At 47.0% G+C, this 26101-nt stretch overlaps 1 protein-coding gene across 1 annotated transcript in view; it reads right to left on the minus strand.

The window, feature by feature from the left end:
- The window catches only part of frmd3 (FERM domain containing 3), an 83907-nt gene that overhangs the window by 15290 nt on the left and 42516 nt on the right, over nt 1–26101 (minus strand). Inside the window, exons 5-16 of the mRNA XM_052462677.1 lie at nt 24937–25034; nt 18692–18815; nt 15753–15840; nt 14665–14753; nt 14493–14556; nt 7803–7891; nt 6222–6296; nt 4942–5010; nt 4746–4831; nt 3279–3382; nt 773–1025; nt 209–565 (exon numbers count right to left, since the gene is read on the minus strand). Of these exons, the coding sequence (XP_052318637.1) occupies nt 209–565; nt 773–1025; nt 3279–3382; nt 4746–4831; nt 4942–5010; nt 6222–6296; nt 7803–7891; nt 14493–14556; nt 14665–14753; nt 15753–15840; nt 18692–18815; nt 24937–25034 (1496 nt within the window). The remainder of the gene's footprint in view (nt 1–208; nt 566–772; nt 1026–3278; nt 3383–4745; nt 4832–4941; nt 5011–6221; nt 6297–7802; nt 7892–14492; nt 14557–14664; nt 14754–15752; nt 15841–18691; nt 18816–24936; nt 25035–26101) is intronic.

Here is a 26101-nt window from a genome sequence, read left to right on the forward strand (position 1 = left end):
TTCACACTAAACCATAAACAGACCATTAACAAACAACAGGCTCCACCCGACAACAACGTCAGTAAATCAACTGAGTTTATGGAGCAAGGTCAGAATGTTAACAGTGTACATGATTAAATAGTTTATTTCCCCCGGACTGTGACCCATACACTACTGATTATACACACACACACACCCGCCCCATCCCATTGATTCCATGGTTCCGTACCGGTCCCAGAGATGCGCTCCCCGTGGCCGAGCAGGCGTACATAGACGTCCCGGGCCGTGTGGTTGGCCATGCGGAGCTGCAGGTTGTGACTGGTGGTGATCTTTAACCGGCAGCGCACCGCATCTCCCCGCTCCTCCAGAACCTCCCCACAACCCACACCTAGGATCTCCTCTTCCTCCTTACCCAGGCCCTCAACCAGCTCCTCACCCAGCTCCTCAACCAGCCCCTTACTCAGCCCCTCACTCAGCCCCTCACCCAGCTCCTCACCCAGCCCCTCACCCAGCCCCTCACCCAGCCCCTCAACCAGCCCCTTAATCAGCCCCTCACCCAGCTCCTCAACCAGCTCCTCACCCAGCCCTCACCCAGCTCCTCAACCAGCCCCTCACCCAGCCCCTCACCCAGCTCCTCACCCAGCACCTCACCCAGCTCCTCACCCAGCTCCTTAACCAGCTCCTCACACAGCCCCTCACCCAGCTCCTCACCCATCTCCTTAACCAGCTCCTCACACAGCCCTCACCCAGCTCCTCAACCAGCTCCTCACCCCTCAACCACCCAGCTCCTCACCCAGCTCCTCAACCAGCACCTCACCCAGATCCTCACCCAGCTCCTTAACCAGCTCCTCACACAGCCCCTCACCCAGCTCCTCACCCATCTCCTTAACCAGCTCCTCACACAGCCCCTCACCCAGCTCCTCAACCAGCTCCTCACCCTGCCCCTCACCCAGCTCCTCAACCAGCTCCTCACCCAGATCCTCAACCAGCTCCTCACCCATCTCCTTAACCAGCTCCTCACACAGCCCCTCACCCAAGTCCGCCGGCTGCCGCAAGACACCCCCAGACCCCAGAGGGTCCCTGACTCCCAACCCAATATCTGCCTCAGTCCTCTGCTCCAGAAGCTCCATGGCTACTTTGCTCCCCCGTTAACTCTGACCCGGCAGCGCCTCGACTCCCACACACACTGACTGACTGTCCTCTGAGCTCTGCACCAGGTTTAACACGCATACACACACACACACAACTCTCCCAGATGACTTCAATGTCAGCAGCGTTAACAAAGACAGGGCATTAGGGGTGGATCATCCCAAAAGCAGGAGGGCCTATTTTTACACCCCTGGTCTTGCAGAGAGGGCCAGCTAATCTCTGACTGATTAGGGCCAGAGAGGCTAGGATAAAGGGGGGCTAGAGACGCTAGGAGAGAGGGGGGCCAGAGTGGCAAGGAGAGAGGGGGCAGAGAAACTAGGAGAGAGGGGGCCAGAGAAGCTAGGAGAGAGGGGGCCAGAGTGGCAAGGAGAGAGGGGGCAGAGAAACTAGGAGAGAGGGGGCCAGAGAGGCAAGGAGAGAGGGGGGCCAGAGAAGCTAGGAGAGAGGGGGGCCAGAGAGGCAAGGAGACAGGGGGCCAGAGAGGGTAGGAGAGAGGGGGCCAGAGTAGCTAGGAGAGAGGGGGGCCAGAGGGGCAAGGAGAGAGGGGGGCCAGAGTAGCTAGGAGAGAGGGGGCCAGAGTGGCAAGGAGAGAGGGGGCAGAGAAACTAGAGAGAGGGGGCCAGAGAGGCAAGGAGAGAGGGGGGCCAGAGAAGCTAGGAGAGAGGGGGGCCAGAGAGGCAAGGAGACAGGGGGGCCAGAGAGGGTAGGAGAGAGGGGGGCCAGAGTAGCTAGGAGAGAGGGGGCCAGAGGGGCAAGGAAAGAGGGGGGCCAGAGAGGCTAGGAGAGAGGGGGTCAAAGAAGCTAGGAGAGAGGGGTGTCAGAAAGGTTAGGAGAGAGGGGGGCCAGAATGGTTAGAGAGAGGGGGGCCAGGAGAGCTAGAAAGAGAGGGGGGTCAGGAAGGTTAGGAGAGAGGGGTCCAGAGAGGTTAGGAAAGAGGGGGGTCAAAGAGGCTAGGAGAGAGGGGTGTCAGAAAGGTTAGGAGAGAGGGGGTCCAGAGAGGTTGGGAGAGAGGGGGGCCAGAATGGCTTGGTAGAGAGGGGGGTCAGAGAGGATAGGAGAGAGGGGGGGCAGAATGGCTTAGTAGAGAGGGGGTCAGAGAGGATAGGAGAGAGGGGGGGCAGAATGGCTTGGCAGAGAGGGGGGTCAGAGAGGATAGGAGAGAGGGGGCAGAAAGGTTAGGAGAGAGGGGGCGGAGAGGGGGCAGAATGGCTTGGTAGAGAGGGGGTCAGAGAGGATAGGAGAGAGGGGGAAGAAGGGTTAGGAGAGAGGGGGCGGAGAGGGGGGGCCAGGGAACCTAGGGAGAGAGGGGGCCAGGGAGGCTAGTGAGAGAGGGGGCCCAGAGACGCTAGGGAGAGAGGGGGCCAGAGGAGATTACTATGTCTCATTCCCACACAAACACATACATGTTCACATACTGTTATATTACCCATTCATGCTGATGCATATGAAGGGGTTTATATTCCTAAAACCCCCTTAGGGTTATCAATTTAACTATCAAATGTATTTATGGAGCCCTTTTCAAACAAGCAGATGTCACAAAGTGCTTATACAGAAACCCAGCCTAAAACCCCAGAAAGCAAGCAATGCAGATATAGAGACACGGTGGCTAGGAGAAACTCCCTAGAAAGGCAGGAACCTAGAGAGGAACCAGGCTCTGAGGGGTGGCCAGTCCTCTTCCAGCCAGCCAGCCGACCAGCCAACCTGGGCCTGTGTAGTGGCCCTCAGTGGCCCTGGGGTAGACTAGACAGGCTGTGCTAGTCAGTCATAGGAGGCCTACAGAGACTACAGAGGCTCAGGGTCTATAGGCCTGGTCAACACCAACACCTGCTGCTGGTGACTGCTTCCTGCTCCGGTCCAGTCATTCGAGAGGTGACAGATGAAATGGCCACTCTGGTAGTTCTTTAAAACCCAGCCAAGATCATGTTTTCCCGGCAGGCATATGCTGTAAATTGTCCCGCAGGATGGTGGATAAGAAGCAGACTAGAGTGAGAATAGAGTCCTATGCGTGTAATAGCGTAATGCCCTAAATGGGAATGTGAAAGATGGACGTTTGTGTGTATGTGTGTGTGTGTTACAATCCAGGGGGTAACACCTCGGGGGTATAACTCAGAGGTAGAGACAGGCCCCCTGGATGTCTCCTGATACCTCACCCCCGCTGACGCAAACACTAAGTTCAGGTCAGTGGCGTAGACAGAAATCCGTTGGTGTGTGGGCCTGCAGAAATGTTTGGGGAAACAGCTAACATCCTGGAATGCTACACATTGTGCAAAGATGAACATTTTCAGTTTTATAACTAATCTCATACTATTCTACACATTTTAACATGAGGCTGAGAGAAAGTTTTTTTTTTAAAGCTAATGTCCTGTAATTCCACACATGGGGCAAAGAGGAAAATGTGCAGTTTTATAGCTAATTAAAGCTACAATATATGTGTGTGGACTGTGATAAAGGCACTGGTTTATCAGCTGTGTTGATTGCTAAATGAACTAATGAAGTAGACAGTGGCCTGGTACATATATAGCTATAGAAGCACAGGGACATATGCCTCAGTCATATTGGTGGCTAATTGGGGGTGTGGCTTTCAGTTAATTATTTTTAGCCACCCATCCCATGAAAGTGAATGTCATTTTTGTTAATCTGAATGTCATTCCAGTGCACTGCTTTTGCTTTGACTTCTATCTGATGTGTTTGCATGTTTAGGTAACACTGACAAGTAGAGGACATTAAAAAATATATGTCTGATTGGCCCACTCATACATAGAGTGGCTGGTTCAGGTTTCTGCCCTCTCCTCTCCTCCTTCCCCCTATCTCCATCCCCCTCTCCCCTTTGCTCTTCTTCCCTCTCTCCCTGCCTCTCTCTTCTTCACCTCCCCCTCTCTTTCTTCCATCTCTGTTCCCCCCCAAGGGCAGGTCTGGTCAGACAGCCTCCTGGGGATAAACTGATCCTAGGCCAGTGTCAGCAGTAGAGCTGATGGATTCGCCTCTGTGGTCCCTCGGCAGAACACTCTTATACTGACCCCTATATATACTACCAGCCTGTCAGTCCTAGTTTGGAACAATTAACGACCATTATACATACTACCAGCCTGTCAGTCCTAGTCTGGAACAACTAACGACCCCTATATATACTACCAGCCTGTCAGTCCTAGTCTGGAACAACTAACGACCATTATACATACTACCAGGCTGTCAGTCCTAGTCTGGAGAAACTCCACCTTATACCATTTACAGGACAAGAGGCACCAGCTTCTATGGCAACATAACCCTAGCTTGGGTCCTAGGTCTGTTTCCGTGATCTCATGGTGCACTTCCGTGACTGGTCATTACCAGCATGGTGTCCTCAGTATATCTGAGGTGAGACATGAGGTTTAGTAAACAAAGTAATTTAAAGACTCTGTGATTGGAGTCTCCAGGGAAACAGGCTTACCACAGCATCACACACACACACACACACACAACTCACACACACACACCACACACTGTCATTGGACACACACACAAACCACACGTGATGCCGGTATGTGCTGGATTGTTACTGTATTATTTGCCTAGCTGTGTGTGTCCTAGGTCTGTTACCATTGATCTGCCATGGTCACTTCATACTCATTGGTCAGGGCAGCATGGGTCCTCAAGAGGCTCCATGTTTATGATCAGGTTTTTGTGGCTCAGTGAGTTGAAGCTTCTGCTCTGCCCAAAGTGTAACCTGAAACATGGTATAAACAGCACTTGTTATCTGATTTGCCAGACTAAACACACATTTTCCTGGTATGTGGTACTAACCACATGACAGTGAGGTTCTGTTCTCTCTCTCACCTATGCACCTCTGGTGGCTCTCTCTGGATCTTGGAGCTGGCTTCCATTACTTCTTTTGCAACTCTTCCACTAAAGAGAAAAACAAAATGTCATTTTGGAGGCAATAAGTGACTGGGACAGGTGTAGTTCTCCATGTTTTGTCAGGTTTTTGTGGCTCAGTGTAGTTGACAGGGTGACTTTTCTAGGTCTGATCCAAAGTGTAACTTTGTCATGGTATAATCAGCAGTTGTTTCTGATTTGTAGATCTAAACAGTGTGACATTTTCTTGGTGTAGATCTACAGTGTGACTTTGTCTAGGTGTAGTTCTACAGTCTGACCTTTGTCTTGGTGTAGTTCTCTGTGATCTTTGGAGCTGTAGTTCCATTGACTTTCTTTGCAGTGTGACTTTGTCTTGGTGAAAATCTACAGTGTCATTTTGGTGTAGTTCTAAAGTGTGACTTTGTCTAGGTGTAGTTCTACAGTGTGACTTTGTCTAGGTGTAGATCTACAGTGTGACTTTGTCTAGGTGTAGTTCTACAGTGTGACTTTGTCTTGGTGTAGATCTACAGTGTGACTTTGTCTAGGTGTAGTTCTACAGTGTGACTTTGTCTAGGTGTAGATCAGCAGTGTGACTTTGTCTAGGTGTAGTTCTACAGTGTGACTTTGTCTTGGTGTAGATCTACAGTGTGACTTTGTCTAGGTGTAGTTCTACAGTGTGACTTTGTCTTGGTGTAGATCTACAGTGTGACTTTGTCTTGGTGTAGTTCTACAGTGTGAATTTGTCTTGGTGTAGATCTATAGTGTGACTTTGTCTAGGTGTAGTTCTACAGTGTGACTTTGTCTAGGTGTAGTTCTACAGTGTGACTTTGTCTAGGTGTAGTTCTACAGTGTGACTTTGTCTAGGTGTAGTTCTACAGTGTGTACTGTATCACACAGGGTAAAGTTACACCAAAGCAGGAAATCAACCTTAATCCAAACATTGTCCCCAAACTTGAGATCATATCAACATGTTATACAGTATGTTACCTAGACCTAGTCCATATTGGGGGAAAAACATGACTTTTACATTTTAATTTTAGCAGACCCTCTTTCAAATGCGACTTACAGGAGCAATTATGGTTAAGGGCCTTGCTCAAGGGCACTTATCCAGCTGCTGAAATGAAGAGATACGTAGCATGTAAGCCATGTTAAATGCTTTGGGAAATGATCAAAACAAACAATACATAAGTCTAGGGGCATTTATCTGGACACAGCTTGGCTTAGTAAGGCTCAGTGACACAGCCAAGAATTCAATGTCGCACCTGTACCGAAACCTGCTTCCCTTGAAGAAAATATTACTGCTGGACACAGTCTTGATCTGGCTTGACTTTGCACATCTGTCAAAGAGACGGAGATAATTGTTTGTTGAGCAAGATGGCACATTGATTCATTAGTTATATTTGGCATTTAGGAACTCATAGGACTTGACAGGTATCCAAATGTAATGTTTGTTTCTAGTTCTAGTTGTTTGTCTAGTTAGTTCTTTCAAAAAGGACCTCATAGAACTTTACAGGTATCCAGTCTAGTTGGTCCTGTCAAAAAGGAACTCATAGGACTTCACAGGTATCCAGTCTAGTTGGTCCTGTCAAAAAGGTTCATGTGTGCCAGGACAGCACTTCACAGTTCTCTCTTTGACTGCCATTTTCTAAATTCAATTCAGTCTCATTTGATTAACGAGCTCTGATCTGACATCCAAGCCTGCCTCTCTGCTGAGGAACAGGGAAACTCGAGCCCCCGGGAGCCAGAAAAAAGCAATCAGGAGCCAGGCTCAGGTGCTGGCCCTGTGGGCCAGTGCTGTCTGTCTTTCCAACCCTCCACCCCTTCCATCCAACCCCATCCATCCATCCAGCCAGTCACACTCATAACTCTGGATTAAACTACTGACAACAGCAGTCTGCAGCCACAAATCAACCTGGCTAGTGCCTACGCGCACACACACATACACACACAGACAAACACACAGACAAACACACACAGCCATGTCTTACTATACTTGTGAGGAATTTTTGGGGACCAACAATTGATTCCCATTCAAAATCCTATTTTCCTGCCACCAGAGACTCTGGGTTCGCGCCCAGGCTCTGGGCACAATTGGCCTAGCGTCGTCCGGGTTAGGGAGGGTTTGGCCGGTAGGGATATCCTTGTCTCATCGCGCACCAGCGACTCCTGTGGAGGGCTGGGCACAGTGCACGCTAACCAGGTCGACAGGTGCACAGTGTTTCCTCTGACACATTGGTGAAGCTGGCTTCCGGGTTGGATGCGCACTGTGTTAAGAAGCAGTTGTGGCTTGGTTGGGTTGTGTTTAGGAGGACGCGTGGCTTTCGACCTTCGTCTCTCCCGAACCCGTACAAGATAGTAACTACTAACAATTGGATACCACGTAATTGGGGAGAAAAGGGGGTAAAAAAAATATAATAATAATAATTATCCTATTTTCCCTAAGCGCTACCCCTTACCTTAACTTGAACCCTAATCTTAACCATAACCCCTAACCTTTACAAGTGAGGACCAGCAAAATGTCCTCACTTCTCTGAATTCCAGTTGGTTTGCTATTCTTGTGAGGACTTCTGATACTTACAAGTATAGTAAAACTTGTACACACACACACACACACACACACACACACACACACACACACACACACACACACACACACACACACACACACACACACACACACACACACACACACACACACACACACACACACACACACAGTCTTGTACTGCTATCCTTGTGTGGGGTCTTCACAAGAATAGTTAAACACGTCCAAACACACACACAAGTTCCACCTTTGATAGAGAGATGAATATGAAAGTGTTGCAGTGTTTTGTGGGACTCACTTGTAAAATGCTTGGTTCTCCACCCCACACTTCCACAAATGTTTACACGCCGCTGGGGTAGAGGTGTGGAACGTCAGCACCAGTTTCTTCTGCAGAGAGATAGAGTGAGAGAAAGAGAGAACGAGAGAGGGGTGGAGAGAGAGAACGATAGAAAGAGAGAGACAGACAGACAGAATGAGAGAGAGAGCGAGAGCGAGAGCGAGAGAGAGATTGATAGAAAGAGAGAGAGGGAGAGAGAGACAGACAGACAGAGAGAAAGAGACAGACAGACAGATAGACAGACAGACAGAGAGAGAGAGAGAGAGAGAGAGAGAGAGAGATGGAGAGAGAGAGAGACCGATAGAAAGAGAGAGAGGGGTGGAGAGAGAGAACAATAGAAAGAGAGAGACAGACAGAATGAGAGAGAGAGAGAGAGAGAGAGACAGAGAGAGAGAGAGAGAGAGAGAGAGAGAGAGAGAGAGAGAGAGTGATGGAAGGAGATGAACCAAGCAGAGGAAGACAGTGAATTAGGACGAGGCATCCAACAAAGTGCTGAACATGTTGAGAGTGAGCTGTGCAAAGTGCTGCCCCAGACCTATACTCAGCCTGTTAGGGAGATGTGGAGGTGGAGAGCAGTAGACTTGTGCACTACCAGCACTAAGCAGCTCTTAAAAGGCCACGGGTGTGAGGGAGTTTATGGGCAGAGCTGGGGATAAGATGGGGATCAATTCCAGTAACAGTCCAGTTATCTGCTCTCTGTCTGGTAATATGAGACGGCAGATCAATGGTATCCGCAGCATTACAGAGCACAGAGCAGATCCAGAGCCTGACAGCAGAGATCAAAGACACAGACGTTCCCTGACCTGGACAGACTTAACCACTGTAACACTAATACTGACAGAGACTTAACCACTGTCATGCTAATACTGACAGAGACTTAACCACTGTAACAATGGAACACTAATACTGACAGAGACTTAACCACTGTAACACTAATATTGACAGAGACTTAACCTCTGTAACACTAATACTGACAGCGACTTAACCACTGTAACAATGGAACACTAATACTGACAGAGACTTAACCACTGTAACACTAATACTGACAGAGACTTAACCTCTGTAACACTAATACTGACAGAGACTTAACCACTGTAACACTAATACTGACAGAGACTTAACCTCTGTAACACTAATACTGACAGAGACTTAACCTCTGTAACACTAATACTGACAGAGACTTAACCACTGTAACACTAATACTGACAGAGACTTAACCACTGTAACACTAATACTGACAAGAGACTTAACCACTGTAACACTAATACTGACAAGAGACTTAACTACTGTGACACTAATACTGACAGAGACTTAACCACTGTAACACTAATACTGACAGAGACTTAACCACTGTAACACTAATACTGACAGAGACTTAACCACTGTAACACTAATACTGACAAGAGACTTAACTACTGTGACACTAATACTGACAGAGACTTAACCACTGTAACACTAATACTGACAGAGACTTAACCACTGTAACACTAATACTGACAGAGACTTAACCACTGTCACACTAATACTGACAGAGACTTAACCACTGTAACACTAATACTGACAGAGACTTAACCACTGTAACACTAATACTGACAGAGACTTAACCACTGTAACACTAATACTGACAGAGACTTAACCACTGTAACACTAATACTTACAGAGACTTAACCACTGTAACACTAATACTGACAGAGACTTAACCACTGTAACACTAATACTGACAGAGACTTAACCACTGTAACACTAATACTGACAGAGACTTAACCACTGTAACACTAATACTGACAGAGACTTAACCACTGTAACACTAATACTGACAGAGACTTAACCACTGTAACACTAATACTGACAGAGACTTAACCACTGTAACACTAATACTGACAGAGACTTAACCACTGTAACACTAATACTGACAGAGACTTAACCACTGTAACACTAATACTGACAGAGACTTAACCACTGTAACACTAATACTGACAGAGACTTAACCACTGTAACACTAATACTGACAGAGACTTAACCACTGTAACACTAATACTGACAAGAGACTTAACCACTGTAACACTAATACTGACAGAGACTTAACCACTGTAACACTAATACTGACAAGAGACTTAACCACTGTAACACGAATACTGACAGAGACTTAACCACTGTAACACTAATACTGACAGAGACTTAACCACTGTAACACTAATACTGACAAGAGACTTAACCACTGTAACACTAATACTGACAGAGACTTAACCACTGTAACACTAATACTGACAAGAGACTTAACCACTGTAACACTAATACTGACAGAGACTTAACCACTGTAACACTAATACTGACAGAGACTTAACCACTGTAACACTAATACTGACAGAGACTTAACCACTGTAACACTAATACTGACAGAGACTTAACCACTGTAACACTAATACTGACAGAGACTTAACCACTGTAACACTAATACTGACAGAGACTTAACCACTGTAACACTAATACTGACAGAGACTTAACCACTGTAACACTAATACTGACAAGAGACTTAACCACTGTAACACTAATACTGACAGAGACTTAACCACTGTAACACTAATACTGACAGAGACTTAACCACTGTAACACTAATACTGACAGAGACTTAACCACTGTAACACTAATACTGACAGAGACTTAACCACTGTAACACTAATACTGACAGAGACTTAACCACTGTAACACTAATACTGACAGAGACTTAACCACTGTAACACTAATACTGACAGAGACTTAACCACTGTAACACTAATACTGACAGAGACTTAACCACTGTAACACTAATACTGACAGAGACTTAACCACTGTAACACTAATACTGACAGAGACTTAACCACTGTAACACTAATACTGACAAGAGACTTAACCACTGTAACACTAATACTGACAAGAGACTTAACCACTGTAACACTAATACTGACAGAGACTTAACCACTGTAACACTAATACTGACAGAGACTTAACCACTGTAACACTAATACTGACAGAGACTTAACCACTGTAACAATTGAACAGTAATACTTTCCTATAAGACTGAACACCTTTCCCTAAACATAAGATTTGGTGATGAATTCCCCCATTCCAATGCTGTTACACTTTGGTTAAATTCCAAATGGCATCCAATCCTCTATATAGTGCACTACAACCAGAGGGGCCCAGGTCAACAGTCGTGCACTATAAAGGGAATAGGGTGCCATTGGGGATGCAGCCGGTGTCACAGTCTAAAATGTATTAACCTGCTGTTGCACTGATACTGTAAACGAGTGTAAGGAGGATTTCTACATCTGGAGGTTTGGGGTGGTCAGCCACTGCTTCAGCCCTCAGAGTCCCAGCACACAGTGAAGTGGTTATGTGCGGCAGTGACCATGTGTGTGTGCTACATGTGTGTTCAGCTAGCAGGACTGTGTGCGTGTTAAACACACGTTCAGGGGAGTTTCCATGGGATCACAACAAGTCTTAAACATGTTCAATGGAACATGTTCTCCGTGAGAAGTTGGCAGAGATGAGGGCAGAGTGAGATCATGCAGTGGCACAGGGTATAAACTGTTCCAGGAAGAGCGAGACTGCGGATCGATGCATGATTAAATCATAATAAGATACACCTTACTGCACTAGGCACTCACTCGCACACACACACACACACACACACACACACACACACACACACACACACACACACACACACACACACACACACACACACACACACACACACACACACACACACACACACACACACACACACACACCAAGGGAAACAAACAGTTCATCAAACCGCCAAACTGTTTAATAAGTAATTAAGGATATTAAACATGTATTACATAATAAGACAGAATAAGACTTGACGGATGTATTTCTTTTCTGAAGTACAGCGAGCCGTCACAGGGGCTCCATGCTATTGGTTGATGATTGTCAAACCAAACGCTCCTGCACCACCAAGACCAAAGAGCAGTCCAACAAAAAGCCAAGCAGTCAAATCAAATGAATCAAACCCAACCCACACAACAACCCGGGGGAGCGAAGAACAGAGAGGTTCTTCGTGGTGTGGAGAATGTGAGAATGTTTGGAAGGGGTCAGCATTGGGGTGTTGGGGGGGATGCAAATGGTGTGTGTGAGTGTGTTTACTCACCAGCGATGGATATGTACACACAGAGAGAAGAGACAGAAACACAAAGATAAAACTGCATCTTCAGCCAGACAGACCAACAGACTACAAGCGAAATGAGCTGCCATAAAGCTGTCTGAAATGAGCTGCCATAAAGCTGTCTGAAATGAGCTGCCATAAAGCTGTCTGAAATTAGCTGCTATAAAGCTGTCTGAAATAAGCTGTTATAAAGGTGTCTGAAATGACATGTCCAGCTGTTGATTTAGATCTTCGCTTCAACCCATGGGTTGCTCAGAGTGCACACACCTGGTTTATGTCACTCATTGCTCAGAGTGCACACACCTGGTTTATGTCACTCATTGCTCAGTGTGCACACACCTGGTTTATGTCACTCATTGCTCAGACTGCACACACCTGGTTTATGTCACTCATTGCTCAGAGTACACACACCTGGTTTATGTCACTCATTGCTCAGAGTGCACACACCTGGTTTATGTCATTCATTGCTCAGAGTGCACACACCTGGTTTATGTCACTCATTGCTCAGTGCACACACCTGGTTTATGTCACTCATTGCTCAGTGCACACACCTGGTTTATGTCACTCATTGCTCAGAGTACACACACCTGGTTTATGTCACTCATTGCTCAGAGTACACACACCTGGTTTATGTCACTCATTGCTCAGAGTGCACACACCTGGTTTATGTCACTCATTGCTCAGTGTGCACACACCTGGTTTATGTCACTCATTGCTCAGAGTGCACACACCTGGTTTATGTCACTCATTGCTCAGTGTGCACACACCTGGTATAGAGCGTCTGCTAAATGACTTAAATGTAAATGTAAATGTTTATGTCACTCATTGCTCAGAGTGCACACACCTGGTTTATGTCACTCATTGCTCAGAGTGCACACACCTGGTTTATGTCACTCATTGCTCAGTGTGCACACACCTGGTTTATGTCACTCATTGCTCAGAGTACACACACCTGGTTTATGTCACTCATTGCTCAGAGTGCACACACCTGGTTTATGTCACTCACTGCTCAGAGTACACACACCTGGTTTATGTCACTCATTGCTCAGAGTGCACACACCTGGTTTATGTCACTCATTGCTCAGAGTGCACACACCTGGTTTATGTCACTCATTGCTCAGTGTGCACACACCTGGTTTATGTCACTCATTGCTCAGAGTGCACACACCTGGTTTATGTCACTCATTGCTCAGAGTACACACACCTGGTTTATGTCACTCATTGCTCAGTGTGCACACACCTGGTTTATGTCACTCATTGCTCAGAGTGCACACACCTGGTTTATGTCACTCATTGCTCAGACTGCACACACCTGGTTTATGTCACTCATTGCTCAGAGTGCACATGTAACGGATGTGAAACGGCTAGCTTAGTTAGCGGTGTGCGCTAAATAGCGTTTCAATCGGTTACGTCACTTGCTCTGAGACCTTGAAGTAGTAGTTCCCCTTGCTCTGCAAGGGCCGCGGCTTTTGTGGAGCGATGGGTAACGATGCTTCGAGGGTGACTGTTGTTGATGTGTGCAGAAGGTCCCTGGTTCGCGCCCTGGTATGGGCGAGGCGACGGTTTAAAATTATACTGTTACACACACACCTGGTTTATGTCACTCATTGCTCAGAGTACACAGACCTGGTTTATGTCACTCATTGCTCAGAGTGCAAACACCTGGTTTCCCCAAAAACAGCTAACATTCAGGCTCCAGAGGACCAAATTGAATGTTTTAGTGAGAGGACACCTGTGTGTGTGTGTGTGTGTGTGTGCAAGCGTGCGTGCGTGTGCGTGATTATAAAGCAGCAGGCTAATCCGTGAGACTGGACTGAACATTAACTACATCTGAGCATCAATGTATCTGTCTAGATCTCAGGCATTGAAACAGGACAGGCAGCCGATGGCAGAGTGGAACTACAGCCCAGACAGAGATAATCGCCAATAGAATGATAGAAGAAAGAAATCTTTAAGAGAGTATATAGAGAGTGAGGCCAGTTCTGAAAACATTACATCCATTGAATGGCTCACAAAGACTCTCTGTGGTACATGTCAGCTGGCTAAACACCACGTATTACTACAAATCACCTTCCCTGAGACCTGTTGATTTTTTACTCAAACAAGCACAATGTCATGTAGAATGTAGAATGACTTTGGGGCTCCGATTCGACTATAGTTCCATTCTTTTTTTTGATGACATCCTACTAGTTAATTTTAGGCATGGGAGATGTCAGGGCAGGGGTGTGGGGTTAGACATCGTACACCCACCATGTTACAGTGCATCCTGCCCGTGAGAGAGATCTGAAAGTGCAACAAATTACTCTCACACTCAGTCTCACACTAGAAACCCAGAGACACTCACACAGTAGTAGAACATAGAGACACAGGAAGTGACTAATATTATACGACAGAGTTATGTTGGGGGAAAATCTCTGGTAGGAAATATATTTAGAAAATCTGTTTTTTGTGTTTGCAAACACAAAAGAGATTTTGTGACATACCTCTTTCTGAATTCCAATGACATAGAATGTTTTCCCCTCAAACTTCAGTTTGTTGACATCAGCCCTAGAATAGTAAACGATGGCAATTATGAGACTTAAGAATCACACCACCACTGTTCTGGTAGTGAAGAGGTCATAGGTTAGAGGTTATTGGTGAGAGGTGAAGGATTACCATTTGAGCAGGTGGATTCTCTTGTTTCCCTGGAACACCACAAACCCAGTGGCTGTAAATCCCAGGAAGGCTGTGGATCCTGTGAAGTCCTGCAGACACACACAACAAAGCTCTGTGAAGGTAGAAGTTACCCATGTATACCAATCAGGCATGCACAGACAGCTGCCGAGGAGGTGATCTCAATGTTTATTACTGCAGAAGGCTGAAAATGACTCGTCTTGACTACACGTCATTCCAATGCAAGCCTCACTGTCATGTATAGGCCTCGGTCTCCTTCTGCTTGGACAGTGTGTTTCTTAATGAGTGGAACAGCTGTGATGGAAACTGTTCCTCTGCTCCCCTCTCTTCCTCTCTGGCTGCAGTAAATGGATGGTGATACACTGTCTCAGGCTTAAGCCACAGCTGCAGTTCATTCCTGAATTAAAAGGTTTTATGACAGAGGCAGAACAGATAAGCGAATCCTCAAACAAAATAAATTAAATATCTCCTTTAATCAGCTTAGAGTGCTTTGATACCCTGGCTGTCAGAGTTTCCCATTCACACAGTGAGTCACTATGGCTGCGTTTACACAGGCAGCACAATTCTGATATTTTTTCCACTTTCCATTTTTGGTCTTTTGACCAATCACATCAGATCTTTTCATATCAGATTTTTTGGGGGAGATTGATCTGATTGATCAAAAGACCAATTTGTGAAAAAAAGATCAGAATTTGTCTGCCTGTGTAAACTCAGCCAGAGAGGATGAGAGGGAAGCAGAGGAACACAAGTCTCGATCACAGCCGTCATGTTACACTCATTAAGAAACACACTGTCCAATCAGAAGGAGACTGAGTTCAACAGATAGACAAAACATCCAATCTGAAAGAAAAAGGAAGGTGTGTGAAATCAACAACGATTGGCAGAGAAATTTAAATCAAATTGGTTTGAATGTTTGATGTGAGCGCACTACATGTCAATGTGGACTGACAACTCAATACAAGCTGTTTAATCAATCGTACAATCATTGATTCTAAGTCACAGTTGCTACACTGGAATAAAGGACATGGAAAATAAAGGTGAGAGTTCGAGGGAGAAGTGGTGTGCTGTACTTTGCAGGGGTGAGGGTCCACTCCGTATGTCTCCAGGTTGTGTGCCCTCTGGAGGAGATGAAGCTCGGCCACAGCAGAACACTGCCCCCTGTGGGACAGGAGAACAGTTAGTAGTAAACCTGCAGGCTGGTTGAACACCATGGGTGTAACAGACATGGGGCACAGTTATTACCCCAATAGAAACCACTTTGTGTTTGAGGTGAGTGCTCCATAAACACAAATCATGTCTGTCAGTGCTAAAGTAATGTCTGAGAAATATAACTATAATGTAGAAGGATATTCTAATGCTAGCTTTACATTTCTGTTGTTGTCTCAGTGTTAGCCCATCTCTAGATTACCAGAGATGTTGCTCAGCAGCTTGTATTTGGAGTAATGAGTCTTTGCTTATGTTCATTAATTGAAGTGGTGCTTGGCAAAGCACCTAGGTGACGCATGCTGCTTCTCTGCTGTTGGCTCTAAATCAACCTGCCTGAGTCTCAGTTTATATTATAACGCCTGTAAACACAACCCTCTGGTCCCAGCCAACCCTCTGGTCCCAGCCAACCCTCTGGTCCCAGCCAGCCCTCTGGTCCCAGCCAGCCCTCTGGTCCCAGCCAACCCTCTGGTCCCAGCCAACCCTCTGGTCCCAGCCAACCCTCTGGTCCCAGCCAGCCCTCTGGTCCCAGCCAGCCCTCTGGTCCCAGCCAGCCCTCTGGTCCCAGCCAGCCCTCTGGTCCCAGCCAGCCCTCTGGTCCCAGCCAGCCCTCTGGTCCCAGCCAACCCTCTGGTCCCAGCCAACCCTCTGGTCCCAGCCAACCCTCTGGTCCCAGCCAACCCTCTGGTCCCAGCCAGCCCTCTGGTCCCAGCCAGCCCTCTGGTCCCAGCCAGCCCTCTGGTCCCAGCCAGTCCCAGCCAGCCCTCTGGTTCCAGCCAGCCCTCTGGTCCCAGCCAGCCAGCCCTCTGGTCCCAGCCAGCCCTCTGGTCCCAGCCAACCCTCTGGTCCCAGCCAGCCCTCTGGTCCCAGCCATCCCTCTGGTCCCAGCCAGCCCTCTGGTCCCAGCCAGCCCTCTGGTCCCAGCCAGCCCATGGTCCCATAATCTGGTCCCAGCCAGCCCTCTGGTCCCAGCCAGCATTACATCCTCTGGTCCCAGCCAACCCTCTGGTCCCAGCCAGTGTCTGTATCCTGCATGTGTCTGGTCCCAGCACCCTCTGGTCCCTGCATGTGTCTGTATGTGTTTCTGTACATGTGTCTGTATGTGTCTGCCCTCTGGTCCCAGCCAGCCCTCTGTGTCCCAGCCAGCCATGTGGTCTGTATGTGTCCCTGCCATGTGTCTGGTCCCATGTGTCTGTACCCTCTGTGTTTCTGTACATGTGTCTGTATGTGTCCCTGTGGTCCCTGCCATGTGTTTCTGTACATGTGTCTGTATGTGTCTGTATGTGTTTCTGTGTGTCTGTATGTGTCTGTCATGTGTGGTCTGTATGTGTTTCTGTACCTGTGTCTGTATGTGTTTCTGTACATGTGTCTGTATGTGTCTGTCCCATGTGTGTCTGTCCCATGTGCCCTCTGTCCCATGTGTCTGGTCCCATGTGTGTCTGGTCCCATGTGCCCTCTGTCCCAGCCATGTGTCTGTATGTGTCTGTATGTGTGTCTGTATGTGTTTCTGTACATGTGTCTGTATGTGTGTCTGTATGTGTTTCTGTATGTGTTTCTGTACATGTGTCTGTATGTGTGTCTGTATGTGTTTCTGTACATGTGTCTGTATGTGTGTCTGTATGTGTTTCTGTACATGTGTCTGTATGTGTTTCTGTACATGTGTCTGTATGTGTGTCTGTGTGTGTTTGCGTGTGTCTGTATATGTCTGCATGTGTCTGTATGTGTCTGTATGTGTCTGTATGTGTCTGTATGTGTGTCTGTATGTGTTTCTGTACATGTGTCTGTATGTGTCTGTATGTGTCTGTATGTGTCTGTATGTGTCTGTATGTGTCTGTGTGTGTCTGTGTGTGTCTGTGTGTGTCTGTGTGTGTCTGTGTGTGTGTCTGTATATGTCTGCATGTGTCTGTATGTGTGTCTGTATGTGTTTCTGTACATGTGTCTGCATGTGTCTGTATGTGTCTGTATGTGTCTGTATGTGTGTCTGTATGTGTTTCTGTACATGTGTCTGTATGTGTCTGTATGTGTCTGTATGTGTCTGTATGTGTGTCTGTATGTGTTTCTGTACATGTGTCTGTATGTGCGTCTGTATGTGTGTCTCCATGTGTCTCCATGTGTCTGCTTGCATCTGTCTGTATGTATCTGTATGTGCGTCTGTGTGTGCCTGTGTGTGTGTCTGTATGTGTGTCTGTGTGTGTCTGCATGTGTGTCTGTATGTGTGTCTGTGTGTGTCTGCATGTGTGTCTGTAGGTGTGTCTGTCTGTGTGTGTCTGCATGTGTCTGTATGTGTGTCTGTATGTGTGTCTGCGTGTGTCTGCATGTGTGTCTGCATGTGTCTGTGTGTGTCTGTGTGTGTCTGCATGTGTCTGTGTGTGTCTGTGTGTGTCTGTGTGTGTCTGCCTGTGTCTGTGTGTGTCTGTGTGTGTCTGTGTGTGTCTGTGTGTGTCTGCCTGTGTCTGTGTGTGTCTGCATGTCAGAGATGTGGTTAGATCAGCTGCTGGAGTCGATGACGTGTTTTACAGTTTCACTTCAGTGGTGTTTGCACTATTTATGATGTGCTGGCAAAGAATGATAAAATGCAGGTGTAGCGAAAAATTCAGAAGGTTGTAAAACCATTTGGGACCCTATTTCTGTTTAATAGCAGCTGAGAAGAAGAAGAGAGGAAGTCAGTAAAATCTAAGTAAAATTCTGCTGATGTCATGATGCCAACTTAGTGTTTACAGTGGATGCTGTTGTATTCAGGTGTCAAGGTGTTTCAGTGTTGTAGTTGTTAGACACAGTATTTGTTAGACTACAAATCCCACAATACCTCAGCTCGTTCTTGTGAATATCGATGATCTTCCTCTCCAGTTTAAGCGACTGCTTGGGGAACAGTTTGAAGTCTTGGATGTAGTCTGGCGGGTGTTCGTCTTGGTCATAGTCCCCCAGTTCAGCTGGGAAGGGTTATGACATGGTTAGCAGAGGGTTATGAAGCGGTTAGCAGTGGTTATGAAATGGTTATCAGAGGATTATGAAACGGTTAGCAGAGGGTTATGAAACGGTTATCAGAGGGTTATGAAACCGTTCGCAGAGTGTTATAAAACGGTTAGCAGTGCAATGTACCTGTAGCTTTATTACAGGCTTATCCTGCAGCTAACACACATCACTTTACTAACAGCCTAACAACGTATACATGGGGACTCGTTCTCATTAAACAGCAGTACTGATAACGACCAGCAGGAGGCCCTGTGCTTTAACTACATCAGTTAGTCTGTTTCCCAAATGGCACCCTATACCCTACATAGTGCACTACTTTTGACTGGCTGGGCTCCCTAGAGAGGAGAATATGATGAAGTGAGCTGAGGTAGCTATGGATGCGTCCCAAATGGTACCCTGTTCCCTATTTAGTGCACTACTTTTCGCCAGGGCGTCATTTGGGACGCATACATAGCTACCTCTGCTCACTTCATCATATTCTCCTCTCTAGGGAGCCCAGCCAGTCAAAAGAGTAGGGGCTAAGATATACTGTATGTTGTAACAGACATGGGGATTAGTTAGTGATATGACATAGTTCAATCCTTTTGGAACCCACATCAAACACTACCAGCCTGAGACTCTCACTGTGCTGTTAATTGGCACCATGGAGTTGTTCAGGGATGGTTGGATGTGTGTCAGCTTAAGTGTTGAGGTCTATTACTCTGGGCTGCTGTCAGGTTGTATTACTCTGGGCTGCTGTCAGGTTGTATTAGTCTGGGCTGCTGTCAGGTTGTATTACTCTGGGCTGCTGTCAGGTTGTATTAGTCTGGGCTGCTGTCAGGTTGTATTAGTCTGGGCTGCTGTCAGGTTGTATTACTCTGGGCTGCTGTCAGGTTGTATTACTCTGGGCTGCTGTCAGGTTGTATTAGTCTGGGCTGCTGTCAGGTTGTATTACTCTGGGCTGCTGTCAGGTTGTATTAGTCTGGGCTGCTGTCAGGTTGTATTAGTCTGGGCTGCTGTCAGGTTGTATTAGTCTGGGCTGCTGTCAGGTTGTATTACTCTGGGCTGCTGTCAGGTTGTATTAGTCTGGGCTGTTGTCAGGTTGTATTACTCTGGGCTGCTGTCAGGTTGTATTACTCTGGGCTGCTGTCAGGTTGTATTAGTCTGGGCTGTTGTCAGGTTGTATTAGTCTGGGCTGTTGTCAGGTTGTATTACTCTGGGCTGCTGTCAGGTTGTATTACTCTGGGCTGCTGTCAGGTTGTATTACTCTGGGCTGCTGTCAGGTTGTATTAGTCTGGGCTGCTGTCAGGTTGTATTAGTCTGGGCTGCTGTCAGGTTGTATTACTCTGGGCTGTTGTCAGGTTGTATTACTCTGGGCTGCTGTCAGGTTGTATTACTCTGGGCTGCTGTCAGGTTGTATTACTCTGGGCTGCTGTCAGGTTGTATTACTCTGGGCTGCTGTCAGGTTGTATTACTCTGGGCTGCTGTCAGGTTGTATTAGTCTGGGCTGCTGTCAGGTTGTATTAGTCTGGGCTGTTGTCAGGTTGTATTACTCTGGGCTGCTGTCAGGTTGTATTAGTCTGGGCTGCTGTCAGGTTGTATTACTCTGGGCTGTTGTCAGGTTGTATTACTCTGGGCTGCTGTCAGGTTGTATTAGTCTGGGCTGTTGTCAGGTTGTATTAGTCTGGGCTGCTGTCAGGTTGTATTAGTCTGGGCTGCTGTCAGGTTGTATTAGTCTGGGCTGCTGTCAGGTTGTATTAGTCTGGGCTGCTGTCAGGTTGTATTAGTCTGGGCTGTTGTCAGGTTGTATTAGTCTGGGCTGTTGTCAGGTTGTATTAGTCTGGGCTGCTGTCAGGTTGTATTAGTCTGGGCTGCTGTCAGGTTGTATTAGTCTGGGCTGTTGTCAGGTTGTATTAGTCTGGGCTGCTGTCAGGTTGTATTAGTCTGGGCTGCTGTCAGGTTGTATTAGTCTGGGCTGTTGTCAGGTTGTATTAGTCTGGGCTGTTGTCAGGTTGTATTAGTCTGGGCTGCTGTCAGGTTGTATTAGTCTGGGCTGCTGTCAGGTTGTATTAGTCTGGGCTGTTGTCAGGTTGTATTAGTCTGGGCTGCTGTCAGGTTGTATTAGTCTGGGCTGCTGTCAGGTTGTATTAGTCTGGGCTGTTGTCAGGTTGTATTAGTCTGGGCTGCTGTCAGGTTGTATTAGTCTGGGCTGCTGTCAGGTTGTATTAGTCTGGGCTGCTGTCAGGTTGTATTAGTCTGGGCTGTTGTCAGGTTGTATTAGTCTGGGCTGCTGTCAGGTTGTATTAGTCTGGGCTGCTGTCAGGTTGTATTAGTCTGGGCTGCTGTCAGGTTGTATTAGTCTGGGCTGCTGTCAGGTTGTATTAGTCTGGGCTGCTGTCAGGTTGTATTAGTCTGGGCTGCTGTCAGGTTGTATTAGTCTGGGCTGCTGTCAGGTTGTATTAGTCTGGGCTGCTGTCAGGTTGTATTAGTCTGGGCTGCTGTCAGGTTGTATTAGTCTGGGCTGCTGTCAGGTTGTATTACTCTGGGCTGCTGTCAGGTTGTATTACTCTGGGCTGCTGTCAGGTTGTATTAGTCTGGGCTGCTGTCAGGTTGTATTAGTCTGGGCTGCTGTCAGGTTGTATTAGTCTGGGCTGCTGTCAGGTTGTATTAGTCTGGGCTGCTGTCAGGTTGTATTAGTCTGGGCTGCTGTCAGGTTGTATTAGTCTGGGCTGCTGTCAGGTTGTATTAGTCTGGGCTGTTGTCAGGTTGTATTAGTCTGGGCTGCTGTCAGGTTGTATTAGTCTGGGCTGCTGTCAGGTTGTATTACTCTGGGCTGCTGTCAGGTTGTATTACTCTGGGCTGCTGTCAGGTTGTATTACTCTGGGCTGCTGTCAGGTTGTATTAGTCTGGGCTGCTGTCAGGTTGTATTAGTCTGGGCTGTTGTCAGGTTGTATTAGTCTGGGCTGCTGTCAGGTTGTATTAGTCTGGGCTGCTGTCAGGTTGTATTAGTCTGGGCTGCTGTCAGGTTGTATTAGTCTGGGCTGCTGTCAGGTTGTATTACTCTGGGCTGCTTTCAGGTTGTATTAGTCTGGGCTGCTGTCAGGTTGTATTAGTCTGGGCTGTTGTCAGGTTGTATTAGTCTGGGCTGTTGTCAGGTTGTATTAGTCTGGGCTGTTGTCAGGTTGTATTAGTCTGGGCTGCTGTCAGGTTGTATTAGTCTGGGCTGCTGTCAGGTTGTATTAGTCTGGGCTGTTGTCAGGTTGTATTAGTCTGGGCTGCTGTCAGGTTGTATTAGTCTGGGCTGTTGTCAGGTTGTATTAGTCTGGGCTGCTGTCAGGTTGTATTAGTCTGGGCTGCTGTCAGGTTGTATTAGTCTGGGCTGTTGTCAGGTTGTATTAGTCTGGGCTGTTGTCAGGTTGTATTAGTCTGGGCTGCTGTCAGGTTGTATTAGTCTGGGCTGCTGTCAGGTTGTATTAGTCTGGGCTGTTGTCAGGTTGTATTAGTCTGGGCTGTTGTCAGGTTGTATTAGTCTGGGCTGCTGTCAGGTTGTATTAGTCTGGGCTGCTGTCAGGTTGTATTAGTCTGGGCTGTTGTCAGGTTGTATTAGTCTGGGCTGCTGTCAGGTTGTATTAGTCTGGGCTGTTGTCAGGTTGTATTAGTCTGGGCTGCTGTCAGGTTGTATTAGTCTGGGCTGTTGTCAGGTTGTATTAGTCTGGACTGCTGTCAGGTTGTATTAGTCTGGGCTGCTGTCAGGTTGTATTAGTCTGGGCTGTTGTCAGGTTGTATTAGTCTGGGCTGTTGTCAGGTTGTATTAGTCTGGGCTGTTGTCAGGTTGTATTAGTCTGGGCTGCTGTCAGGTTGTATTAGTCTGGGCTGTTGTCAGTACCAAAAATGTCTGCAGCATTGAAAGTTGTATTAGTCTGGGCTGCTGTCAGGTTGTATTACTCTGGGCTGTTGTCAGGTTGTATTAGTCTGGGCTGCTGTCAGGTTGTATTAGTCTGGGCTGTTGTCAGGTTGTATTAGTCTGGGCTGTTGTCAGGTTGTATTAGTCTGGGCTGTTGTCAGGTTGTATTAGTCTGGGCTGTTGTCAGGTTGTATTAGTCTGGGCTGTTGTCAGGTTGTATTAGTCTGGGCTGTTGTCAGGTTGTATTAGTCTGGGCTGTTGTCAGGTTGTATTAGTCTGGGCTGTTGTCAGGTTGTATTAGTCTGGGCTGTTGTCAGGTTGTATTAGTCTGGGCTGTTGTCAGGTTGTATTAGTCTGGGCTGCTGTCAGGTTGTATTAGTCTGGGCTGTTGTCAGGTTGTATTAGTCTGGGCTGTTGTCAGGTTGTATTAGTCTGGGCTGCTGTCAGGTTGTATTAGTCTGGGCTATTGTCAGGTTGTATTAGTCTGGGCTGCTGTCAGGTTGTGATTCCAGACATTGTTACATTAGTCTGGGCTGTTGTCAGGTTGTATTAGTCTGGGCTGTTGTCAGGTTGTATTAGTCTGGGCTGCTGTCAGGTTGTATTAGTCTGGGCTGCTGTCAGGTTGTATTAGTCTGGGCTGTTGTCAGGTTGTATTAGTCTGGGCTGCTGTCAGGTTGTATTAGTCTGGGCTGTTGTCAGGTTGTATTAGTCTGGGCTGCTGTCAGGTTGTATTAGTCTGGGCTGTTGTCAGGTTGTATTAGTCTGGGCTGCTGTCAGGTTGTATTAGTCTGGGCTGTTGTCAGGTTGTATTAGTCTGGGCTGTTGTCAGGTTGTATTACTCTGGGCTGCTGTCAGGTTGTATTACTCTGGGCTGTTGTCAGGTTGTATTAGTCTGGGCTGCTGTCAGGTTGTATTAGTCTGGGCTGCTGTCAGGTTGTATTAGTCTGGGCTGTTGTCAGGTTGTATTAGTCTGGGCTGCTGTCAGGTTGTATTAGTCTGGGCTGTTGTCAGGTTGTATTAGTCTGGGCTGTTGTCAGGTTGTATTAGTCTGGGCTGTTGTCAGGTTGTATTAGTCTGGGCTGTTGTCAGGTTGTATTAGTCTGGGCTGTTGTCAGGTTGTATTAGTCTGGGCTGTTGTCAGGTTGTATTAGTCTGGGCTGCTGTCAGGTTGTATTAGTCTGGGCTGTTGTCAGGTTGTATTAGTCTGGGCTGCTGTCAGGTTGTATTAGTCTGGGCTGTTGTCAGGTTGTATTAGTCTGGGCTGTTGTCAGGTTGTATTAGTCTGGGCTGCTGTCAGGTTGTATTAGTCTGGGCTGTTGTCAGGTTGTATTAGTCTGGGCTGTTGTCAGGTTGTATTAGTCTGGGCTGCTGTCAGGTTGTATTAGTCTGGGCTGTTGTCAGGTTGTATTAGTCTGGGCTGCTGTCAGGTTGTATTAGTCTGGGCTGTTGTCAGGTTGTATTAGTCTGGGCTGTTGTCAGGTTGTATTAGTCTGGGCTGCTGTCAGGTTGTATTAGTCTGGGCTGCTGTCAGGTTGTATTAGTCTGGGCTGTTGTCAGGTTGTATTAGTCTCAGGTTGGTCTGCTGCTGTCAGGTTGTATTAGTCTGGGCTGTTGTCAGGTTGTATTAGTCTGGGCTGTTGTCAGGTTGTATTAGTCTGGGCTGTTGTCAGGTTGTATTAGTCTGGGCTGTTGTCAGGTTGTATTACTCTGGGCTGCTGTCAGGTTGTATTAGTCTGGGCTGTTGTCAGGTTGTATTAGTCTGGGCTGCTGTCAGGTTGTATTACTCTGGGCTGCTGTCAGGTTGTATTAGTCTGGGCTGTTGTCAGGTTGTATTAGTCTGGGCTGTTGTCAGGTTGTATTAGTCTGGGCTGCTGTCAGGTTGTATTAGTCTGGGCTGCTGTCAGGTTGTATTAGTCTGGGCTGTTGTCAGGTTGTATTAGTCTGGGCTGCTGTCAGGTTGTATTAGTCTGGGCTGTTGTCAGGTTGTATTACTCAGGTTGCATTTCTTCCCTCTAGTTTTATTGCTCTGCTGCCGGAAGCGTTTGAGTAGGGATGAGAGATCTCAGCTTGGAGAGTAGGGCCGGGGTTCAGATCGTTTGAGAAGGTACTCGTACTAATGAGCCAGGTATCACAGCGGATCTATTGTTCATTCCTGTGCATGTAAATGAGAGTTTTGATGTCACAGCGGTGCTCACCCTGTACAATACAGGCCCCCAGGTAGGCTGCGTCAGCGAAGGGGCACAAGAGACGCCCGTGGTAGACATCCCTCTTCAGCTGCAGATAGAGTAGATACCTGCACAGAGACGCATACAGGGGTCAACCACAGATACCGTGATTATAGACATATGGTTACTCAAGATACACTGTAGCCCGCCTTGCTGAATGCATAAAGTGCCTTCGGAAAGTATTCAGACCCCATACCTTTATCCATATTTTGTTACATTACAGCCTTATTCTAAAATTAATTAAAGTACTTTTTCCCCCTCATCAATCTACACACATTATATACCCCAATCTGATTTTTTTTTGCACATTTATAAAAAATAATAAATAAAATAAAGAAGTATTTACATAAGTATTCAGACCCTTTACTATGAGACTCAAAATTGAGCTCAGGTGCATCCTGCTTCCATTGATCATCCTTGAGATGTTTCTACAACTTGATTGGAGTCCACCTGTGGTAAATTCAATTGAATGGATGATTTGGAAAGGCACATACCTGTCTATATAAGGTCCCACAGTTAACAGTACATGTCAGAGCAAAAACCAAGCCATGAGACAGGATTGTGTCGAGGCACAGATCTGAGGAAGGGTACCAAAAAATGTCTGCAGCATTGAAAGTAACCCCAAGAACACAGTGGCATCCATCATTCTTAAATGGAAGAAATTTGGAACCACCAAGACTCTTTCTGTATCTGGCCGCCCAGCAAAACTGACCAATCGGGGGAGAAGGGCTTCCGAGTTCCTCTGTGGAGATGGGAGAACCTTCCAGAAGGACTCCAACAATCAGGTCTTTATGGTAGAGTGGCCAGACAGAAGCCACTCCTCAGTAAAAGGCACATGACAGCCCGCTTGGAGTTTGCCAAAAGGCACCTAAGCGGAACACTGTATGCTAGAAAACACCCGGTTTGTTATTTTTGATTAAAACTGATAAACATAATTCTCTGGTCTGTTGAAACGAAGATTGAACTCTTTGGCCTGAATGCCAAAAGTCACATCTGGAAGAAAATTGGCACCAACCAGTGAAGCATGGTGGTGGTAACATCATGCTGTGGGGATGTTTTTCAGCAGCAGGGACTGGGAGACAAGTCATGGTGTCACGCCCTGGTCGAAGTATTTTGTGTTTATCTTTATGTATTG

The sequence above is a fragment of the Oncorhynchus keta genome, chromosome 14, assembly GCF_023373465.1.
Source record: "Oncorhynchus keta strain PuntledgeMale-10-30-2019 chromosome 14, Oket_V2, whole genome shotgun sequence".
Classification (NCBI taxonomy): domain Eukaryota; kingdom Metazoa; phylum Chordata; class Actinopteri; order Salmoniformes; family Salmonidae; genus Oncorhynchus; species Oncorhynchus keta.